Here is a 23,677-nt window from a genome sequence, read left to right as displayed (position 1 = left end):
TTAGGATCCAGAGTGCTGCTAAGTGGGAGACCCTGCTGTATGATGTCTACATGTCCCAATGGGCACAATGCCACATTTTACAGACGACTTGCACTGTATAACACTGCTGCTACAATCATTTAATAAAAAGCTGAAAAATTATAAAACCTAATAATGTTTGACATTTAAATGCCCCTGCACTTATCAGATGACACATAATACATAGCGAGCAAGGCATGGACAACATAACTAGTGGACACTGAATTGAAGAGGTGAGATAAGTCAATAACCCGGGAAAACAAGGCGAATATGAATTGGCCATTAATTCTTGCCTGGGATAAGTCTGAAGAGCGGGGCTCTATATCAATGGGTTTGAGTTTTTTTTTAGTTAAAGTGCTTTCATACCAGACTTTAATTGCTTGTCCCAAGGGGAGGAGGGCGGTGAATGGAAGCTATCCTACAAAAGGAGGCAGGTATCTTACATGAGACTTTGAAAAATCTCTACAGCACAGGATGTTAACTCCTTAAGCTACTTTCACACATCAGGTTTTCGCTGTCAGGCTCAATTTCAAAAAAATCGGATCCGGCGAATGTTGCTGCTGGATCAGTTTTTTTCCCCATAGACTTGTATTAGTGCCGGATTGCGTCGGATGACATTGCGTTTCGTCCATTTTTCGCCGGATCCGGAAAATCTGCCGTTTCCGGAAAAAACGTCCATAGCAAGGTTTTTTGTCTCCAGCGAAAAAGCTGGAAGCGCCGCATCCGGCTGTTTGCTAGAATGGAAGCCTATGGGAGCCAGAAGGTGCTGGATCCGGAAAATGACGGATTCCGTTTTTTTAAACTGAGCATGCTCCAAATTTTTTTTTTATCCAATAATATAGATATGCTAGCCGGATCCGACGAAAAAACAGATCCGTCGCATCAGTTTTTCACAATCTGCACCGGATCCGGTTTTTCCAACATTCGCCGGATTGTGCCTGATGCAAAAAACCTGATGTGTGAAAGTAGCCTTACTCACAAAACAGGTTTCCTTATCGTTTTTTATTAACTTGCCAAAATAATGCGAAATGTGGTGAAAGCACTGAATAAAGAGTACAAGTCCAGGAAATATGCTACGGAAGGCTTCCCTTCCCCGACATAAGCCAGCAAAGCCAACCTGCATGGAAAGATCAACGGCACGGGGTTGTTTGGGATTTTCAAAAAGTTGCTCGACAGCAGGAATAGTTACACAATAAGACAAGTATTACTTTCTTGTTCAATCACCCTCCGCTACAATGCGGCCATTCTGATGATCTCCACCGATCCAGCAGAGGAGACATCACATCTATTGGTCACATGATACCTGCGGCCAGTCACTTGCTTCAGTGGTCACATGCCATACATGTGTCACAGCGGAGGCCAGTGATTGGCTGATGCAGCCCTGTGACTGACAACACCATCAGAGCTGTTGTGCTATAGCAGAGGTGGGCTGAAGAGGCAAGCAACGGTTCTTTATTATTTTGTATCGATATCAGCCCCCTGGGCAACATTTTGAAAATCCTGGACGCCCCCTTTAAAAGGTCTATTAATCAGATGACAATTATGCTGACTGGATGAGGGGATCAATAACAACAGTAAAACTGCACTGTGGATGCACAGGAACTTTGTAGTAAGGAGTTTTTCAGGAGTCCAGCTACCTCACCTAGCAAGCACATAAGGAGAGACTTATTTCAAGACTGAATTTAAGGAGGTCTTGTGAAATAACACAGCTCATACTGTGCACCTGGCACTGGGCAGGGCAAGGAGTTAAGGAGGGCTGCTCGCGTGCCCCATTGTCACTACTGCATAACAAGAGTACCTGTTAGGCTCTGTTCATAAAAGTTTTTTTATACTTTCAAAAACAAAGGGTTTTTCAAGCGAAAAAGTTCCTATTTTGTGAAGTTTTTGAAATAAAGTTTTAACTTTCCTGAAAGCATCTTTGCAAGTTTTTCTCAAAACTTGACAGTTTTTTAAATTTGACAGCCTAGTTTGAAGCAGATTTCATCTGGACCTGCTTGAATGAATTGAAATGAAAGTTTCCCCACAATGCCAACTTCAAAACCTCTAAAAAATCAAACAAAAAAACAAACAAACCAAAAACCCCCCAACAAAATAAATAAAAAAAACCAAAAACACAACAACCTTCCGCATATGAACAGCAAAGAGTTTCCAAGCATTTTTGAGGAGGAATTTAGCATTGAATGGGTTGTCCACTACTAGGACAACCCCATCTTAAACTAAATGTTCAGCCCTTACAAAATAATAAGGCTGTGCCCACGTTGTGGATTTCTGTGCGTATTTTTCCGCTCAGTTTTTGAAAAATCTGCAGGTAAAACGCACTGCGTTTCACCTGCGGATTTCCAGCGTTTTTTGTGCAGATTCCACAGCATCACAGGCCGGTACCGCAGAGTGCCGACATTGCGGGAACGGAGCTGGCACAGGAGGGGAGTATAGGTTTTTGTTATTATTAAATCGGGGCTGAACATTAGTTTAAGAAGGGGTTGTCCTAGTAGTGTGCAACCCCATTAAGAGTGATGGCTTCTTTGCAGTACCCATTTTTGTGCGGGTTTCCTCCCACACTACTTAAACATACTGGCAAATTAATTGGCTGGAATATGTGCGATAGGAAAATAAGATGGGTATTATTATTGGAGACAGCGCTTGATGTGAATGATGACCAATTCCGAAAAGCGCTGCAGAATATGTTGGCACTATATCAACAGGCAGGATTGCTTGATTGCACAGCCAAAGAAATACAAAGAAATGCAGACTTTATGACAGTGCCATTTACAGAGAGACGCTGTTCCCCTCCGGTTTTTCTTATGACCCTCCAAGATTGCAGCAGGTCCCAGGCAAGTTTTTATTTTGAAGCAGTAAGAAGTTTATACAATCTGATAAGTTGCCATCTTGACAATTTGCTATTATTGTAGACAGATTTAATGCATACAATATCATTTTTGTGCAGAACCTGTTAAAATCCTGAAAAACCAAGGATACAAAATCCCTGACCGTGGGAAGAAATGAATTGAAAGTATGTGCAATATGCTGATTGTCCATCTGCCCACGGGTCATCTCATGCCCTGATGTAAGGACTGTAATACAGTAATGCTAGCGCGCTCCAGAATCCAGAACACAAACTTACATAAGATCTGCTCACACTTGCGTTTTCTACGAACAGAGAAACAGAATACATACAGAAAAAAGCAGAACGGATGTAGAAACAGAAGGGCATTAAAGGGTATGTCACATGAAGGCTACTTGCGATGTACATCATTAAAATTAGTGCCCGGCTTTGTAAATACATTACATTTTTTGTCAGTGGTAGCGCCCCCTGCTGTTTCTCCTGTGGCAAGAATGTTAATCCACCTTTCCCTGCATTCAGTAGTGGACATTCATGATTAGCAGTTTTCCTGCTCTGTCTCTCCCTTTAATGTAGTGTAGCGATTTAACAGTTAAAAGGGCAATACTGTATGGGGTCAGATTTTTCCAGAGAAAACCTGAGCATAATCAGAATGCCAGCTGAAGGAGCTACCTTCTGAGCAGCGTCTTTCTTCTTCTTATCCTCTTTCTTCCTTTTCTTGTCTTCCATTAACTGTTCTTCCCTTTCTTGCTCCTTCTCTCTGTAAAAGCAAAAATGAGGACAGCATTTAGAAGAGTACAGATTACATAAATTCTGCTTTCTGCTTCCCAATGCTCACTCTATGGTATATTAAAAAAAACAATAGCAACAAGGGAGTAAAACAGATGTAACCAAAGCATCAAAAAAGGACTAGAATAGCTAAATACATTTCTCAGGCTGCCATATGCATGTTGGAAGAAAAGACTAAAATACAGGTTGTGTCCGCGGGATCGGATGGAGCTGGGCAGTGGAAGGAAGATGCAGAGGGGATCTACACACCAGGGCTGTGGAGTCGGTAAGTTATATCACCGACTGACTGACTCCAACTCCACAGCACTGGTCACTACTGAGCATGTACATATAGCCAGCATCAATGTAGTGCATGGGCTCTGAAGGTGGCCGGATCCAGACAGCATTGGAGGAGTTCAGGGGTCTGAAGATGGCCGGATCCAGCCAGCATTGGAGGAGTTCAGGGGCTCTGAAGATGGCCGGATCCAGCCAGCATTAGAGGAGTGCAGGGGCTCTGAAGATGGCCGGATCCAGCCAGCATTGGAGGAGTTCAGGGGTTCTGAAGATGGCCGGATCCAGCCAGCATTGGAGGAGTTCAGGGGCTCTGAAGATGGCCGGATCCAGCCAGCATTGGAGGAGTTCAGGGGCTCTGAAGATGGCCGGATCCAGCCAGCATTGGAGGAGTTCAGGGGCTCTGAAGATGGCCGGATCCAGCCAGCATTGGAGGAGTTCAGGGGCTCTGAAGATGGCCGGATCCAGCCAGCATTAGAGGAGTGCAGGGGCTCTGAAGATGGCCGGATACAGCCCGCTTTGGAGGAGTGCACGGGTTCTGAAGATGGCCGGATACAGCCAGCATTGGAGGAGTTCAGGGGCTCTGAAGATGGCCGGATACAGCCCGCTTTGGAGGAGTGCACGGGTTCTGAAGATGGCCGGATACAGCCCGCTTTGGAGGAGTGCACGGGCTCTGAAGATGGCCGGATACAGCCAGCATTGGAGGAGTGCACGGGTTCTGAAGATGGCCGGATACAGCCAGCATTGGAGGAGTGCAGGGGCTCTGAAGATGGCCAGATCCAGCCAGCATTGGAGGAGTTCAGGGGCTCTGAAGATGGCCGGATCCAGCCAGCATTAGAGGAGTGCAGGGGCTCTGAAGATGGCCGGATCCAGCCAGCATTGGAGGAGTTCAGGGGTTCTGAAGATGGCCGGATCCAGCCAGCATTGGAGGAGTTCAGGGGCTCTGAAGATGGCCGGATCCAGCCAGCATTGGAGGAGTTCAGGGGCTCTGAAGATGGCCGGATCCAGCCAGCATTAGAGGAGTGCAGGGGCTCTGAAGATGGCCGGATACAGCCCGCTTTGGAGGAGTGCACGGGTTCTGAAGATGGCCGGATACAGCCAGCATTGGAGGAGTGCACGGGTTCTGAAGATGGCCGGATACAGCCAGCATTGGAGGAGTGCAGGGGCTCTGAAGATGGCCAGATCCAGACAGCATTGGAGGAGTGCAGGGGCTCTGAAGCTGGCCGGATCCAGCCAGCATTGGAGGAGTTCAGGGGTCTGAAGATGGCCGGATCCAGCCAGCATTGGAGGAGTTCAGGGGCTCTGAAGATGGCCGGATCCAGCCAGCATTGGAGGAGTTCAGGGGTCTGAAGATGGCCGCATACAGCCAGCATTGGAGGAGTTCAGGGGCTCTGAAGATGGCCGGATCCAGCCAGCATTGGAGGAGTTCAGGGGTCTGAAGATGGCCGGATCCAGCCAGCATTGGAGGAGTTCAGGGGCTCTGAAGATGGCCGGATCCAGCCAGCATTGGAGGAGTTCAGGGGCTCTGAAGATGGCCGGATCCAGCCAGCATTGGAGGAGTTCAGGGGCTCTGAAGATGGCCGGATCCAGCCAGCATTGGAGGAGTTCAGGGGCTCTGAAGATGGCCAGATCCAGCCAGCATTGGAGGAGTTCAGGGGCTCTGAAGATGGCCGGATCCAGCCAGCATTGGAGGAGTTCAGGGGCTCTGAAGATGGCCAGATCCAGCCAGCATTGGAGGAGTTCAGGGGCTCTGAAGATGGCCGGATCCAGCCAGCATTGGAGGAGTGCGGGGGCTCTGAAGATGGCCGGATCCAGCCAGCATTGGAGGAGTTCAGGGGCTCTGAAGATGGCCGGATCCAGCCAGCATTGGAGGAGTTCAGGGGCTCTGAAGATGGCCGGATCCAGCCAGCATTGGAGGAGTTCAGGGGCTCTGAAGATGGCCGGATCCAGCCAGCATTGGAGGAGTTCAGGGGCTCTGAAGCTGGCCGGATCCAGCCAGCATTGGAGGAGTTCAGGGGCTCTGAAGCTGGCCGGATACAGCCAGCATTGGAGGAGTGCAGGGGTTCTGAAGATGGCCGGATACAGCCAGCATTGGAGGAGTGCAGGGGTTCTGAAGCTGGCCGGATACAGCCAGCATTGGAGGAGTTCAGGGGTCTGAAGATGGCCGGATACAGCCAGCATTGGAGGAGTGCGGGGGTTCCGAGTAGCTTCAGAGCAGTGCTTGTAAAGTTGTATGGCAAAGAGATATACCAGCTCTGACAATGCAGAAGTAACCAAGGCAACAAGCTGTACACTAATTACAAATTGCAAAGTTGTTTATTTAAACAACCACTTTTCCATTGTATCCATTTAAGTAAATGAGATTACCCCTTCAAAAATTACTGATCGACATTATGGCATTAATACCTTCAGTGTTGAGAAGGCAATGCGGAAATCCAAAAAGATGGGAAGAAGAATGCCTTAAAAGTAACCCTTCACAATTACTGAAATTGTCATCACTTTGAGTCTTTCTGGCAATATTAGAAGAGGCAGTGGTTCCTACCAAACAGCCCGCCACTAAATGATTGTGTATGGCAGACTGTAATAAGCCATTAGACCTTATATCCAGACAAACGCATAAATGCATGAGTACTCTTCCCAGCAGTCTATCAGCTACATCTAATTTTGCAGGAGCTGGACTGAGGAGACCTATGGTGCCTAGATTTTTGCTTCAGGTTGTACCTTATGGAGAGACGACAACGCTAGTGCAGACTATGGTTTGGCAATTTTGGATTCTAGGCATTTTTAAGTGTAAAAAACATTGTAAACCTTTAATTACAATATTACAGTGTTGGGAGCTGTCCACAGAAACCAGCTGTCATTTTAGCGGTCCATTGGGACTGCTTTTAGGACCATTAATTGGCTACGTAAGCTGACCACATGTCTAATCACAGCAATCAGATAGAAATATATTATTTGGGAGAAATACTATGAAGCCATAAAAACAAGTCAAATTTGCATGTTCTGGGGGGGGGGTTGAAAAAGTACAAAGTGCTGATAATGGTCTTGTGTGGCCGGCTTCAGCTCATATAGTCCTGACTGCAGAGAGGAGTATATATTATCTCCATGTCTACAGGTCAGCCTGCGCTGGTAGATTACACAGGAGTAACCGCACCCAGCTGTCTGGGGCAGACTCAATGGAGGAGTGTTGCCGTGTACTCCGCATCATCTGAGGTCACCACACAACATGCCAAACAAGGTTTACCATCCAAATTACCCCAGGCTAGTAGACAGATCGTATCGTCAGTCACTGACGCTTCTCTTCCAGGAGTTGTCATAAGAACTGTGCAGATTGATAAATTATAATACTCAAGATTTTTTCTTCGAAAGTTCTTAAGTAAAAAAAAAAAAAAAAAAAAAATGGTCAAGCTGCCAAATATTACACACTTCAGGCATAAAAAATATGCATTTCCATTAGAACTGAAAACACACAAGGCAGGATTTAGGCTTTGACAACAATGAGGGTTATAGTTTTAAAATGGATTCTAGGAAGAGGACTATTGTATCCTGCACAACAAAAAACTCAGAAGGAACGGACCAGGGGTGCAGACATCTCCTCTGCCAGGCAGATGGGGTCAGTAATCACAATAAACATTACATAGATGCACTAAGTCAAGCACGTATCCACACAACCTCCATTGTCTTACTGAGGAGCTCAGTGATATTTTGCTTGGCACGGGTTAATGATGCCAGCCTGTGAACACATACGTTTCACAAATTCCAGCTTTTTTAGAGTTGCTCTGATCAACTTGTTGTGGAGTGGAAAAAAATCGATGTGCAAGAACAAGTAAAGCACAGACACGGAGCACTGAAGCGTGTAACCCACTGCACTGACCCATGCAACTAAATAAATATATATTTTTACTATATATATATATATATATATATATATATATATATATATATATATATATATATATATATATATATATATATATAAATAATTTTTTTTAACACATACAATTGTGAGACATATTTTTACTCCAAGATCTATTGATTAAAATGAACTTTCTTTGTGGAACAATCTCTTTAACTTCGGCTCCTTGACAGGAATCCCTCTAAGGCCAAGCATGGTCAGACGCTCTTGATATTTGTCACATTGCAATGATATAAAGCACAAATTCCTTCAAATGGTGTCCAATTTAAAGGGCTGTCTGGTCCAAATCAGTGTGCACTCAGGGGATTCACCAGCTTGAGCTGGCACTGGGGGGTATGTGTGTGCTATACACCCTCCTGGCCATGGAGCGAGGCCACGTCCTCTAGTCGGTCACGTCCCCAGATGGGGGCTGGCCTCGCTGTATACAAGTGTATGGAGCACCCTCTAGATGGGCTCTGGCAGGCAGTATGTATAACGCACCCTTATCTACAGAGTACACAGTGCGTGCGAGGGGATGGGGGAATTACAGAATTAGACCGGACAACCCCTTTAAGGGGAATCTGTCACTAGGTTTTTGATACCCTATTAGGACAGCACAATGTAGGGACAGAGATCCCGATTCCAGTTATGTATCACTTAATAGGCTCTTTGCTGCTGTTTTGATTTAAAAAAAAAAACCACTGTTTTCTCTGCTGCAGATTTAGCAGTTCTGTGAATGCTGAGCCGTTTATAACTCCACCCCCACACCACTGATTGGAAGCTTTCATTGTACACTGTGCATAGGCAGAAACTTGCCAATCAAGGGTGCTGTTATACAGAGCTCATCACTATGGAGGATTACCTGGTAGCAGGTTTACTAGTCCTTTAGTGATAATCTCCTGCTAATAAAACAATGATTCTATTAAAGTTACAGCACAAGGCACACCTGTGAAGTGAAAACCATTCCCGGTGACTACCTCTTGAAGCTCATCAAGAGAATGCCAAGAGTGTGCAAAGCAGTCATCAAAGCAAAAGGTGGCTACTTTGAAGAACCTAGAATATAAGACATAATTTCAGTTGTTTCACACTTTTTTGTTAAGTATATAATTCCACATGTGTTAATTCATAGTTTTGATGCCTTCAGTGTGAATGTACAATTTTCATAGTCATGAAAATACAGAAAAATCTTTAAATGAGAAAGTGTGTCCAAACTTTTGCTCTGTACTGTATATGAAAAGGCAAGAAACCAGAAACAGCTGTCTGCAAGTGGGGGTTTGGTGTGGCTACTATCACTAGTCGTGGCTCAGGATGGCTTTATATATGTGACATTATACAGAGATTTCTTCTTTCTAGATAGCGTCTTTTTTCCAATTTGTAAAGTGCTGTGCAATATGCTGGCGCTATAGAAATACATTTATTATTATTCTGTAGCCATAAGGGAAAAAAAAACATCTTAAAGAAGTGTGATGCCAAGACAGTTCTAGGCATAGGGCTATTGGGATTAATAAGAAAAGAGAAAAGGCGCTACTTTATCTTATTAGACGAATTAGCGGCTCATCTTTTAATACTAAAATCCATGCACTAAATGCAGAAACTTTTCCTGCCTCCAGGCTTCACCCATGTGTACAGATCATACACTCACATACACGCGTCCATCACAAATCACCAACTATGATGGTAAAGTATGATTCACCCTGCGCACATGAGCCACGGCCAGTTATGATTGAGTAAGGCCCTGCCGATATAGTGGCAATGAAATTACAGGAACAAAAAAAATACAGGGCTATGTTCTGTCACTAAATAAGCAAACATTACATGTTATCACTGTATTATCTGGATCACAGGTTACCTGGTCTCCTGCATCAGCAGAACAACACCAGAACTGGTGCCAGACATTCCAGCCGCACAACACTAGGCTTTAGACATGAGGGGTTGCACGGTGGTGAATAACCATGTGGTAGGAGAGTAATGGTGGGTGTTTAGGCTACACAGACCAGATATAATCAACAGATACAGAATAAGTGGAGTAGTAGCAGCATCGGTGCTTAAAGCGGGACATGGTCGAGTGCTGGACTGTGGTTGTGTCAGGAGCACAGAGGTCCTTACTCATCAGCTTCAGCAGACCGCCACTTCTCATAATTAGAGTTGAGAGAATATGTTCTCTCTGTGTTGGGAAGAAATCAAACATGAAGAAGAATTGAGCGGCCAGTCACAGATCTAGCTTCCTCTTAATGGCGGCTTTATCCGAAGGTGATGACAGTGAAGCCAGCGCTGACTGGCTGCAGGGCTTGCATGACACAATCTCATGCAATCCCCGGGAAAGCGAGTGCTGACAATGCTGGAAGATCACCAGCACCACAGGAGAGTATAAGTGTTATTTTACAAGGGCAAACATGCTGATTGGGAAGCGGTTGTTCAAGTACTGGACAACCCCTTTAAATGTGTAAGGGCGCTTTTAGCACTTACATATAAAATATTAAAGTTGCATAGTTCTTGAATACAGTGTTAAAGGATTATTCCCTTTTCATAGATGGATATTGCTTGTTGCAATTTACTGCCTTTTACAATTTGCAGCAGTTTTTGAGATATTAACTTTGTTTACAGCTCGTTGCCTAGGAGACCGACCACCACTCCTGTGTAGGTTGTAAACACTGTGTCCACGATCAGTAAACGCTGCGGGTTGGATGCTGCGTTCAAGAATTCCCATGCCCTCTTGCATCCACAGATGCCTGCACCTCACCTGCAGAGACCGACATGCGACGTGTCTCTCCAGACAGCAGCATGCTAAGAGAAATTTCACCCGTACAGTGTATTGAATGCAGCGAATCCTCGCGGTTCAGTGAACACATGCGGATTTACCTGCGCTCAATAGACTGCAGAGCTTTGGACGCAGAAACACACGCTTCATCCAAAGTGTTGCCAGTTCCGGATCGCATGCACATACCCTTAGGGTGTAACAGTGTACTCCAGTGATCCCAGCCAGCCTCAAATCAGCGCTTACAAGAGTGCTTGGAAGAACTGCGCAGATTCTGCTGTCTAGCACTGGTGGTCGGTCTCCAAGGCAGCGAGCTTGTAAACAAGTGCTAATATTTCAAGAACTGCTCAAAATTTTCATAAAGTAGTAAATTACAAAAGTCCTTGTTTTTACATTCATTATCCGACAACCATTTATGAAGACGGGAATAATCCATTGACACATTTCAATGGGGCAATACTCTTAAGCGAGGCCAACTTGGTGGATACAGACTAAATTCATGTTTTAATTCCTCCCTGCACATACAGACTTTTCACAAGGAGATGTTAATCAGCTTAGTGACTGTTACACAATAATATAGAGGACATGGGCAAAAAAAAAATAATAATTGCACGCTAGCTGGCATAAAACACAGGAATAGTGCTTTAATATTAAAGATGTGCAATAAAGTCTCAATAAGCAGCTCCAATCTACAAAACCCACAGGCTGCATATTCTACAAGTAGTAGACCTATACCATAACCGGGGTAGACACTAAGTGCTCTCACATGATGCAGCAGGATAATCCTAGTTCGAAATAAGAGAATGCAAATGCCGCGCCGCCATGGCCGGATATTTACAGTGACTATATCAAGGGCTACTTTTATAGAATTTTACATGCTCGATTCGGTGTGACGCGCACATCTTAACTATTGACTAGCGTCAAAAAATGACTAGCACCAAAAACTTAATGTTGCTGTAGCGACGACACTTAGACAAAGCGATGGCTCAGCTCCTTATAGGAAGACATTGTACATGGCCGGCCAGGCGCACACAACCATAGACACAATGTTCAGGTGAATGCAGAGGAGATTGCCAGCATCTCCAGACATTGAATCCCTTGTGTGATTCCAGCACTGGGTGTCCCCACCTTGGCTCAGCTTTCAGCAGTGGGCACGGTGGGGTCAGACGCCCGCTCTATTTTCAGACCACTCATGTAGCACACAGAAGAGATCCTTTCACGCTGTATTAGGGAACTGTGGCTGAAGAAATCCCCGGGGATAAGAGGAGCGAGCGCCTGGTGCTACTCACTAAGTACTTTTCCTCATTTATAATCTAGATGGGAAACACACCAGTGTCACCTTATACCGCCCAACTCAATCACTACCAGCAGGTGTCCCCCCTAAAAAAGAAAAAATGGTGAGGATTCCGTTACAGGTTTCTCTGAAAAAGTTTTTCTTTCTTCACATACAACATCGGAGGGGTTTTCCCATCTGGAAGACTCCTAGCTTAGTGATCGGATATGCCACGAATGACCGATATCTGCTGGGCACTCGCTAGGGAAGTTTTGGAGATCCCAAAGAAATTACTATGAGGTCATGTGTTTATTCCACCCTTGAGACAGTCGCTGGTCCCAGAGGTGGGGCCTACATATCCACAGCAGGAGAAAAGATAGAGCATGTCCGATTCCAACATGCTCGATTCTACTTTTTCCTTCCATTTGTGAAGTCAGACACTACCGTTAGACAAGATGATCTGGCTTCTGGCATCTGCATTCTAGCTCAACCCAACTTTGATGGGACTGTGCAGTCAGTCATGATCTTCCACGCCAACTTCACCCAACTATGCCTTTATGGACCCTGCTTTGACCACTGAGGCACAGTTATGCTGGAAGCATATAATAAAAGGTGAAGTGTTAAAATGTCCCTTCACTGGGACCCCCTGGAAGGGAACCCCATAGAATTATCCCTCTTCCACCTATCTTTACAGCTGGCACAATGCAGGCAGACCGGTAACGTTCTCCTGGTATTCACCAAACGTAGACCTGTCCATCAGATGACAGATAGACAAGTGTGACCCGTCCACTGCACAGAACAGGTTTCCACTGCTCCAGAGTCCAGTGGTGGCTGTTTTACGCCATTACATCCAATGCTTGGGGTTGTGCTTGGTGATGTAAGGCTTGCATCCATGGAAATCGTGAAGCTCAATTTTTTGTGCCGATTTCAATGTCAGAGGTTTGGATTCTGCATGTAATGACTCACGGAGAGCATCAACGACTTATCTGCTAGGCTTCTCACCACTCAGCAACTCCACTATGCAATTTTACGCGGTCTCCACTTTGTGGACGAGCTCCTATTAGCCATGAGAGGTTTTATTGAACACTGGAAGAGTTTACACTTCCAATTTTCAACAAAACCCCTCAGTTAATTGTGAAATCTCTTCCCTCCTAAATATTCCACGGACTGACTTGTCACACTGGTACCGTCCTATTACAGGAGAGCGCTGGTATCCCCTCAGCTCCTTAGGCCACCCATTCTTTCATACGTTAGCAAGGGCAGAGGACATGGTGAGAGAATGGATATTGGCACCTTCGGCAATGGGACAGAATGAAAGTTCATAGATTAGGAGGTGCACATCACAATACTCTTCTCCCTGTAGTGTATGTTGCAACGCTGAACATGCATAAACCTCTCCCTATACAATGGGAAATACCTGTAGTTTGCAAATAGCAACCTGCTGCTATTATTGTCCTACTCAAGCTAAGGAACCGGCTGCCAAACAAACCTTTGATGAAGGCTGGCTTTATACCATGAAAGGTTATAGCGTTATTGGAGTAAGGTTACAACGTCAAGTTTATGGAGGAGGCAGTTTAGGATATAAAACGCGGCTAATTTACAAGGGTGATATAACAAATGCTTCAGTAACATCTGCTCAAACCAGTAACTCCTTCAAGACCAGCAGATTTGGATTCCATTACAAGAGCCAAACCTTTCATTTTGCTATTAGCTTAGCTGCAACAGAGCTTCATTTTTATGCAGAACGAGTTACATTTTTAAAGCATCACGTCAGCGTTTTTTTTCCCTTATTGCAAGTTTTTTTTTTATTATTATTACAGTGTTGAAGGTGTGCAACTAATCCAAGCTCCCTGTCCCTAGTATTATACTCAGCAGCCATGATCTTCATCTTTTACGATGCCGCTCCTGTCCTCTTCTGCAGGTTGTGACCTACCGGATTGCTCCAGTGATTCCAGGGCGAACCAGAGGTCACTTCTCAATGCAAGTCTATGGCTATGTGCACACGTTGCGGATTTCCTGCGGATCCACAGCATTTTTTATCGTGCAGAAATGCTGCAGATCCGCAAGTGATTTACAGTACAATGTAAATCAATGAGAAAAAAAAAAAGCTGTGCTAATGGTGCGGAAAAATCCGTGCGGAAACGCTGTGGATTAAAAGAAGTAGCATGTCACTTTTTTGCGGATCTGCAGCGTTTTTGTACTCATTCCGTTATAGAAATCTGCAGGGGTAAAAAAAAAAAAAAGCAGAAAATCCGCACCTGCGTTTTCTGCCAAGAGATGCAGAATCCGCACAAAAAATTCCTGAGGCAAATCCGCAACGTGTGCACATAGTCTACAAGAGCCAGAATAAGTCTCTCCGACATTCACTGCGAGCGTGTGACCGTTACCTCGGACCTCCAGTCACAAGATGGCGGCGTGGGACCAAGATGGCACTGCGAAGAGCTGAACACTGCGGCGGGTGAGTATAAGACTAGGGTCAGGAAACTTACAATAGTAGCATCTCTCCAGAGCAGAAATAAAAAAACAAATGATGGAGTGGCGCTTTAAATGGTACCATTTATGGATATCAAGAGCTTTTCAGAATTTATTTTGGAGAAAAGCAAAAAACAAAAAAAATGTAATTCTGCATTTTTGCTTTACTTCTTTGTTTGCAAGGTCAATATATTATATATATCTTATATATGTACATACCAATCCACCCCCTCACACACTTTAGATGGTCATGTTGCTCTGTGAATGATAATGCCATAGGAAATGTGGTGCAGAAAAAAGTTTCTTCGGTTAATGGGCAACAGATAGTATAAGTAAATGTATGGATGACATCTTTTAAAGAGTAACATGGAAACCGCTTGGATTGTTCTGACAGATTCCCGTTACAATTAATATTTCACAAGTCCAGCTTAGTTTTCTCGTCTGATAGAAAAATGCTCACTTTAATAACAGGATTAAACAGCTATTCTGACACGAATTGACAAAGTAAGCATGCCAGCCTCATCAGACATAGGAGATCTACATAGCATTAGTAGTTGACTATTTTAATCCCATTATGGGACTTGACTGCAGTCTATTGCCTTTATTGACAATATAAAAATAGAGATGTAGACAAGGGGGCCAATGTTAGACCCACAGCAGCTATGGCAAACCATGGATCCTCCCCACAAATGCTTCGTAGGGATGCCAATGGGGTAGAAGAGGAAGCTTCTCCTTCTGTTAATGCTTCTTAGATGCCATGATTGCTATTCACCATCTCTAATCCCAGCAATTTATGCAGGATTTTCGCTTTCTGTTACTCAGATGTATTTTAAACACCTATATCAGGAAATAGAGAGAGCAGTGGATGGAGACCATCTCTCCTGTTACATCGGTTGTAGCACCAGTCGGGATTGGACATTGGAATAACCCTGTTCTGGAGATACATGAGAGTCCTAGAAGTAAGGCTACGTTCACATTTGCGTTGTGCGCCGCAGCGTCGGCGCCGCAGCGCACAACGCAAACAAAAACGCAGCAAAACGCATGCACAACGCTGCGTTTTGCGCCGCATGCGTCGTTTTTTTCATTGAATTTGGACGCAGCAAAAATGCAACTTGCTGCGTCCTCTGCGCCCCGACGCGGGCGCCGCAGCGACGCATGCGGCGCAAAACGCAAGTGCGCCGCATGTCCATGCGCCCCCATGTTAAATATAGGGGCGCATGACGCATGCGGCGCCGCTGCGGCGCCCGACGCTGCGGCGCTGGCCGCAAATGTGAACGTAGCCTAAGACTGGCATCTATTAGTCTACGCACAGACTGTGGCCACCTTTTGGCACACACAGTCAAAGTATGCAGCCAACAGTGGCCACAGTCTGGATGGATGCGTAGGGATCTGCCTGCCATACACAGCCACAGAAAATACCGCAAGGTATACTTTTATTGCCATTGTCCTCTGTTTAATAAAAGCCCACTCTCTGTTTCTTTTCTACACAGCTAAATAATCTATATGTAGATACATATAACCAGAGAGCTCCAAAAGAACACATTTTTGGCCTCAATCTGGCAAATAAAAGCCTATGGCAGAGTTAAAAGGGGTTGTCCAGTAGTAGAGGAAAAGTCTGCAGTCACAGTGAATGCAGACTGCCAAATTGTGACATTGTGCTTTGTGCACACAGTCCTAATTCACGTACCCACCCGACCGCATAAATGCATTTGAATACTTGTGGTTTCGTACAGACTAGTCTCATCTGGCTAACCTGAGTCTAGTGGTGAGTCTACAGTAGGCACATGCCTGCAAGTATGTGCCTGCTGGGCTAAAAGACTTTTTTTCTGAGACCGGATAACCCCTTTAAAAGTAAAACCTTGTAAAAACATCTGACGTATACTGTATGGTAAGTTTTCACGCACTAATACTTGAGATGTCAAGAGACGTCGCTTTAAGATTTAGTCAATGTGAATAGATAGCGGCAACAACATATGCAACTAAATCGGCATACAACTGGATATATTTGAGAAACTGTTGAACCGTATTACATTTCTATATTCCAGAAGATTTTCTTCCAGATTTTTTCATAAATAGGCCTCAGCAGTTTCTTGGTCTCCTCCTTTTTTGCATAATGTGGCAAACGTAGTGTTAAATTACAACAAAAACATCATATTTATCCCGTGGTTCTCTGTGGCTCTTTGTTGCACCATTATTGGGCCTTGTGTGCTCGTTGCGGGCATGTCGCACATGACGTCGCAGCAGGCCAGCTAACCAAGAGAGCCGCGGCTGCCGGGGAGGTAGGAAGTGGCTCTAAGGACTCCTGTCCAGCGGACACATCAGCGTGGTCGGTGGACTGGGTCCTGTGAATCAATTATCACCAACTCTAGAGGATAAACTTTTATCAAGTATTTTGGTTACAGATTGAAAGATAACTTAGCAATACGAGAGACATGCACACACACAGTATATCACAATAGTGAGTACACCCCTCACATTTTTGTAAATATTTTATTCTATCTTTTCAGAGGACAACACTGAAGATATGAATGTCTAAACCGCTGGCAACAAAAGCGAGTACGCCCCTTAGTCAACATTCTGTCCAATTATCCATTTTCCCTCCCCAGTGTCATGTGACTCAGTTACAAGGTCTCAGGTGTGAATGGGGAGCAGGTGTGTTACATTTGGTGTTATCGTTCTTACACTCAAACTGGTCACTGGAAGTTCAGCCTGGCTCCTCATGGCAAAGAACTCTGAAGATCTGAAAAAAAGAATTGCTGCTCTACATAAAGATGGCCAGGCTATAGGAAGATTGCCAAAACCATGGAACGGAGCTGTAGCACGGTGGCCAAGACCATAGAGGGGTGTAATAATACAGAATTCACTCAGAACTGGCCTCACCATGGGTGACCAAAAGTTGAGTGCATGTGCTCAGCGTCATGTCCAGAGGTTGTCTTTTCACAATGAATGTACGAGTGCTGCCAGCATTGCTGCAGAGGTTACAGGGGTGGAGGGGAGTGTGTGTGCGCGTGTCAGCCGGTAAGTGTTCAGACCATACGCCGCACCCTGCATCAAATTGGTCTGCATGGCCGTTATACCAGAAGGATGCATTTTCTAAAGATGATGGACAAGAAAGCCTGCAAATACTTTGCTGAATACAAGCAAACCAAGACATGGATTACTGGAACCATGTCCTGTGGTCTGACGAGACCAATAAAAACTTATTTGGCTCAGATGGCGTCAAGCATGTGTGGCGGCCATCAGGTGAGGAGAACAAAGACAAGTGTGTCTTGCCTACAGTCAAGCATGGTGGAGGGAGTGTCATGGTTTGGAGCTCCATGAGTGCAGCCTGCTGTGAGGAGCTAGAGTTCATTGACTAAACCATGAATGACATCATGTTCTGTGACATACTGAAGAACAGCATGATCCCCTCCTTTCAGAAACTGGGCCACAAATTTCTCCAAGATGACTGCTGCCTTGCTAAAGAGGCTAAAAGTGCTGGACTGCACAATAATGTCTCCAGGCATAAACCCTATTGAGTATCTGTGGGGCATCCTCAAATGAAAGGTGGAGGAGTGCAAGGTCTCGAACATCCACCATCTCCGTGAAGTCATCATGGAGGAGCAGAAGAGGATTCCAGAGGCAACCTGTGAAGCTCTAGTTGCCTCCATGCCCAAGGGAGTTAAGGCAGTGCTTGAAAATAATGGCGGCCACACAAAATAACGACACCTAGTGCACAAGTTGGCCAATTTCACTTAGGGGTGTACTCCCTTTTGCTGCCAGAGGTTTAGACATTAAAGGCTGTGTGTGGAGTTATTTAGAGGACACCCAATTTGCACTGTTATATAAGCTGTACACTGACAAATTCACATTGCATCAAAGTGTCATATCATCACTGCTGTCCATGAAAAGCTATAAATGCACAGGGATAAGGCTTGTTTAGGGAGCCAGCCACAGACATACGTGTAGTGCACCATGTCACCTTACAGCCCACTAGTCACAGCCTTACTATAACAAGGTGTGAGTGGTTGGTTTACCAGTATTTTGCTGCCTCCTGCAGTGCATTAGTCCTGTGACTAGTTATTGGTAAGCATGGCAGCTTTTTTTTTTCCTGTGATAGCCAATGTACAACAAACCATAATTTAACCCCATCAGATATATGTTTTTTAAAAAATATATATATTTTCCCAGTGCTAGTTAGGTTTTCACCTGTCCACAACTCTCATAATTCACATTTACAAGAAATACAAGTGTTTTCTAGATCAGAATGGAGCTTCCCGTGTGTCAATGTGCAAAATCCAAACTAATGGAGGATCCCCAACAGAGACCCTCCTCTATGTACCCAGAAACCCTATAATGGGCCATATGAGAACAGAGTTTCCAAATAGGAGAGCAGCACTTAACACTTTACATGTGATGTATTTGTTCTGGATTTTGTGTCGTTTCAGAACCAAAAATCCACCATAAAACCTCTCTCCACTCTGGACGGACCTAGTCGGTGTAAGTATTTGTATACTTCAAGACAAGACAACTCTAGCGCAGATTTTTATAGACAGAGGGATGGCACAACGCAGAATTCTAATGATTGCTGCTTCAGCATTGTTACTTCATGGAGAATATCAGCATGTACTAAGTCAGGCTTGTCAAGAGAGAGGACATATCTCCTTTAACGAAACCCCACTAACACGCTGGGGTAAAAAAGAAACAAACCGTGCAGTTTATTAGATCATGCTAAAGCTACAGCATCAAAGAGGGAATTTATCAAACACAACCATGATAATTATCAGCAACAGATCGATGGGGAGCTGGTAATCGGAGCCCACTGCTGGGCACGGATGCAAACAGTCTCTAATAGACTCTGACTGCTTAGTAATATTTGATTGGTGCAAAAACAGATTTTGTGATCCCTCTTTGTAAACCTATTGCTGACATAGTAAAATATCATAGCACTGCAGCCGTGCAGCGCTGGAGTCCTGGGTACAAGCCCCACCCTGGACAACATCTGCAAAGAGTTTGCATGTTCTCTCCGTGTCTGCGTGGGTTTCCTCCGGGTTCTCCGGTTTCCTCCCACATTCCAAAGACATACTGATAGGGAATTTAGATTGTGAGCCCCATTGGGGACATTGATGATAATGTGTGCAAACTGTAAAGCGCTGCGGAATTTGTTAGCGCTATATAAAAACAAAGATTATTATTATTATCACAATCGCGTAGTGTAAATAATGGTGATCAGCATATATAGTGTAGTTGGCGCTCACCTGCACTCGTCTCCACCATCACATTATACATGGCACTATTTGCAGCCATGTAATAGGCCAAACAATAGATCTGTCTAGTATTACACAGCTCTGAAAAGCAGCGGGACAGAAATATAAAACGTTTTCCGAGAATTGCAGCTCAATAGTGACTTCCAAATCGCCCGCCTCCTCCATCACATACTTTAAGATTTCTCTCACTTTCCATAAAATAAGCGGAAACTGCCCTTTATGCAGTGGGCCTCACTGCGGCTCATCAGTGGATATGAGATCACATGGCCGGGCCACGGAGCTGTCAGCCTGTATAGGAAGCTGCTAAATTATGTATTCTCAGAGGCCCGGACAGGGGCACAACCCATAATGAAAAGCAGATGAGCAGGTCTATTAGCACTCCGCATATACAACGCTCTGTAAAGCATGGCATGGGACACACCGGGAAGGCGCAGAGCTAGGCTGACGCTGGAGGAGGCCTAGCAACTATGGAAAATTATAAGAGGCTCCTTCCACATTTTTGCACCGCTGTTAATCATTCAACTTGCTACTGATTTCATTATGCACCTTCACTGTGTATACATGGTTTAATGGGCAACAAGAATTAAAGGGGTTACAACCACTACAAATCTTGCTGCCCCCTATTCAGGACATTGTGTGAGCCTTAAGAGTTATGATGAAGAGACATCAGATGATTGTCGGCTAATCCCTGACGACCATTTAATGTGTATGGGGTATCATCTATTGTACAATGATGGCAGTAGGCTCAGACATGTTGGATTCGTCATGCTCAATCCTTTTTTTTCCTTCACAACAAGCTGCCACGAGTGGTGTCTGGCAGGGGTTTACTTGCCACTCTCAATTGAGAACACCTACACGCTCAATAAAGAGCCATCTGAGGTCTATGGTCCACGCTCACCTCTCCAAGACAGGAGGAATATGAGGAGCACATATAATTCCATTATGCATCTTCTGCTTTATGTGGCCACTGTTTACAAACCCGCAATAAGGAGCACTACACCCATACTGTGCCAGGCAAGGCGGCTTGTCAGAACTTAATGTCAAGTTTTCTCTAGGATTCCTCCATGTTAAAAATAATAAAATTAGCCGTTACACACTCTCCCCAGGACCAGAGCTGTATCCCCACCGCTGCTCTGGTCTAGGTTTACAATCTGCAGCAGTTATATCAGAAGCGCTGCAGCCGATCAATAGGTTCAGTGGCTCGTGTTGTCTAATCTTACAGAGCTGCTAAACCCCAGTGATTGACTGCAGTGCTGTAGATGTGGAATTCGCTCTGCAGCCTGAAAATAAATCATTGGAGCTGTGGCACATAGACAACTCTGGAACCGGGAAGGATGAGTAAAGGCTATTTTTTTTTTTAATAAGGGAACAGTTATATACAGAAAGGTGAAAACCTTTAAGGGTTACACACTTCATCTTACCGTAATTTTCCTAAATGTGTTGGGGACATGACACTGTGGCACTTTCTAACGTATAAGTAGTTGTTAGAGTCGCCCCCCTCACAGCTCTCCTGACCACAATATGACTGCTGGTGGAGGAGCATGTGGTCTGTCCAGTCCATCAGTCTCCTCCAAGTGAAAAACAATGCACATGGCAAAGCTGATTTTTGACAAGTCTGGTCACATGCTCCTCAATCAGCAGACGTTTTGTAGACATGAGCTCTTCATCTTTATAGGAAGGAGGAGAATCTGTAATATTTATACATTAGTAAGTGGCACAAAATCAAGTCCCCAACAGATCCGGCAAAATAAAAGATTAAGCGAACCAACCCCTTACATCTTGATTACTTTGATGATGCTTTATAGTTCTGCAGTGTCTATTAAGGTGCGTTGGGCAAGATACTGTATACTGATAAAATTAAAGGTGGCTCAGTGGTTAGCACTGTTGCTTTACAGCGATGTGGTTCTGGTTTAAATCAGACCAGAACGTTAATGTTCTGGGTCTGTACCGAACACCTAGTGTCCAGTACTGAACACAGACTTTTTACTGTATGTCCGGTTTCATGCTCAGGTTTGCCATCCTAATAAAGCTTGTTGAAAGGCTGCAGAGCAGTCAATCAATAAGCTTTTAGACTGTGGGCACTTCAGGAGCCATCACAGCCATGCCATTTTGCTCTTAGTGTAGGGATAGGATGCAGCTGGAGTGAGGGACAGATTCTAACTGCGAACTCTGCAAAAAACTGCTGTGTTAACGCTACTCTGCAACCTATATCTGTGGGAGTACCGTGCTAAAAGCCACTGGGTGTAGTCTGCAATCCATATCTGTGGGAAAACCGCGTCAAAAGCCACTGTGAAAAAGCTGCACCCACCGCCTGTTTGAAAACAGTGCCAAAAGCCGCTGCGTGTGCTCTGCAACCCATATCTGTGGGATCACTGTACCTTTAAGCCGCATGTGTGAGTATGGTTCCTTAAAGCCACTGTGTGTACTCTACACCCACGTCCTGTAGGAGTACTGTGCTTTTAAGCCGTTGTTTTCATGTAGTCTGGGAAATAAATAATGGCATCAGCCATCTCGTTGCCATTTATAGGCCAAAGAAATAATTTTTCAGAACCGCTGTGTGTTTTCTAGTAATGTTGCAAATAAATACATCTACTCTTCCACCATCTCTTTGTGAGCAATGTTTCGAGAAAAAAAAAAAAAAAAAAAAACACTTCCAAAAGTGAGGAGAACATCAATGAAGGGACGTGGACGTTACCGTGGACGTTACCGTGGTGGTGCTTGGGTTAGCTGCTGATGGTGTAGCCGTTGCAGGGAGAGGACGTGGTCGTTAAGTACTAGCTACGTGCCCAAATACAACACCTTCCTCCGATGCATGAAGGCTACAGGACTTTATGTGTCCTTTCGTAGGCCCGAATACCGCTGCACAAATAGTGAGGCCACAAGTTGTTGAAAAGGTGTTAGATTGGATGGCTCTGCTTCCTTCGCATTATCTTCAACCTGGGCCACTGCAAAAGGAGCACAGTTGGCACCTGAGGACCATCGTCATCCGGCTTCCACCTCACCCCCTTGCAAATAAGCCAAGCAGTCTGAGTCAAGTCATGCAGCAGTCTCTTCTGCTTTTTCATGGCTTCGATGGCTGGGGTGCCGTGGTCCAACCACCTGGCCCTGCCACAGAAGTGGAAGAGGCTGAGTGCACTGATGCCCAACCACCTGTTAGGTTGGAGGAGGAGTACCTAGGAGGGTTAGAGTCCATGGTCAGGGGACCACTGCAGCACATGTCCAATGACGAGACGACGAAACTCAGTTGACAACTGCAGCGCCTTTCTGCAGTGTGCAGACTGGCAAAGAGGACGGGATTGAGGACTTGGTGGAAGACGATGGGGGGGGGGGGGGGGATGATGTCCTAGACACCACTTGGAGTGGAGACCATCCTAGTGACATGCGCAGTTCGGAGGAAGAGGAGGTGGCTACGCTGCCACAGCAAAAGAGGGAGCAGGGTGCAAAGGCAGTGAGCAGCCACTAGGCAGAACATTGGTTGCTGCTGCCCACCGCAGCTCTGAAATCAGCACACCAAAGAAAGCTCAAAAAAGCTCCTTGGCGTTGCATTTATTCAAGGAATGTGATGCCGACAAGTGACAGGTGGTCTGCACACTGTGCCCTCAGACCCTAAAGCGAGGCATATATGTTCTTAACTTGAGCACCACCAGTATGATGAGGTATCTGTATTCCAAGCACGAGGTGCAGTAGTGTACACACCTTAAAAGAATGACAGATCTGAGCCTCCTCCTATGGTCTCGACCTCTTCACTTTAAACAGGGCAACCTGCCTTGCCGAAAATAGAGGATGGGGCCGCACCACCACCAATGTCACCAAGCATCTCCACACCGTTCCGTGGAAGTGTTCAGCTTTCCATCCTCCAAACCGGCGAAAAAAAGAGACACCCCCATAGCCACCCACGGTCCTGAATGACAGCATTTACAAATTAATGGCCTTTGTAATGCTGCCATCCCATAGTACGTGGTTTACAGCCGCCACTACTTTTCCAGGCAGGTCATCCCTACCCTGCACAAACATGTTGCGGACAAATCAGGCGTGGACTGCGCAACGCCATCAATGGCAAGATAAATAAAACCACAGATACATAGACCAGCAAGCAAAGCCAGGGACATTACATCTCTTT

The 23,677-nt window shown here is 45.2% G+C and overlaps 1 protein-coding gene across 4 annotated transcripts in view; it reads right to left on the bottom strand.

The window, feature by feature from the left end:
• The window catches only part of TNRC6B (trinucleotide repeat containing adaptor 6B), a 106,279-nt gene that overhangs the window by 29,464 nt on the left and 53,138 nt on the right, over positions 1 to 23,677 (bottom strand). For all 4 annotated transcript variants that reach the window (XM_077277371.1, XM_077277372.1, XM_077277369.1 and 1 more), the window contains one exon: positions 3,530 to 3,617. In XM_077277371.1, coding sequence (XP_077133486.1) covers positions 3,530 to 3,617 — 88 coding nt within the window. The remainder of the gene's footprint in view (positions 1 to 3,529; positions 3,618 to 23,677) is intronic.

Source organism: Ranitomeya variabilis, chromosome 8 (assembly GCF_051348905.1).
Source record: "Ranitomeya variabilis isolate aRanVar5 chromosome 8, aRanVar5.hap1, whole genome shotgun sequence".
Lineage (NCBI taxonomy): Eukaryota > Metazoa > Chordata > Amphibia > Anura > Dendrobatidae > Ranitomeya > Ranitomeya variabilis.
The sequence above is the reverse complement of the archived record's forward strand: the minus strand, read 5'-3'. Positions and strand labels throughout refer to the sequence as shown.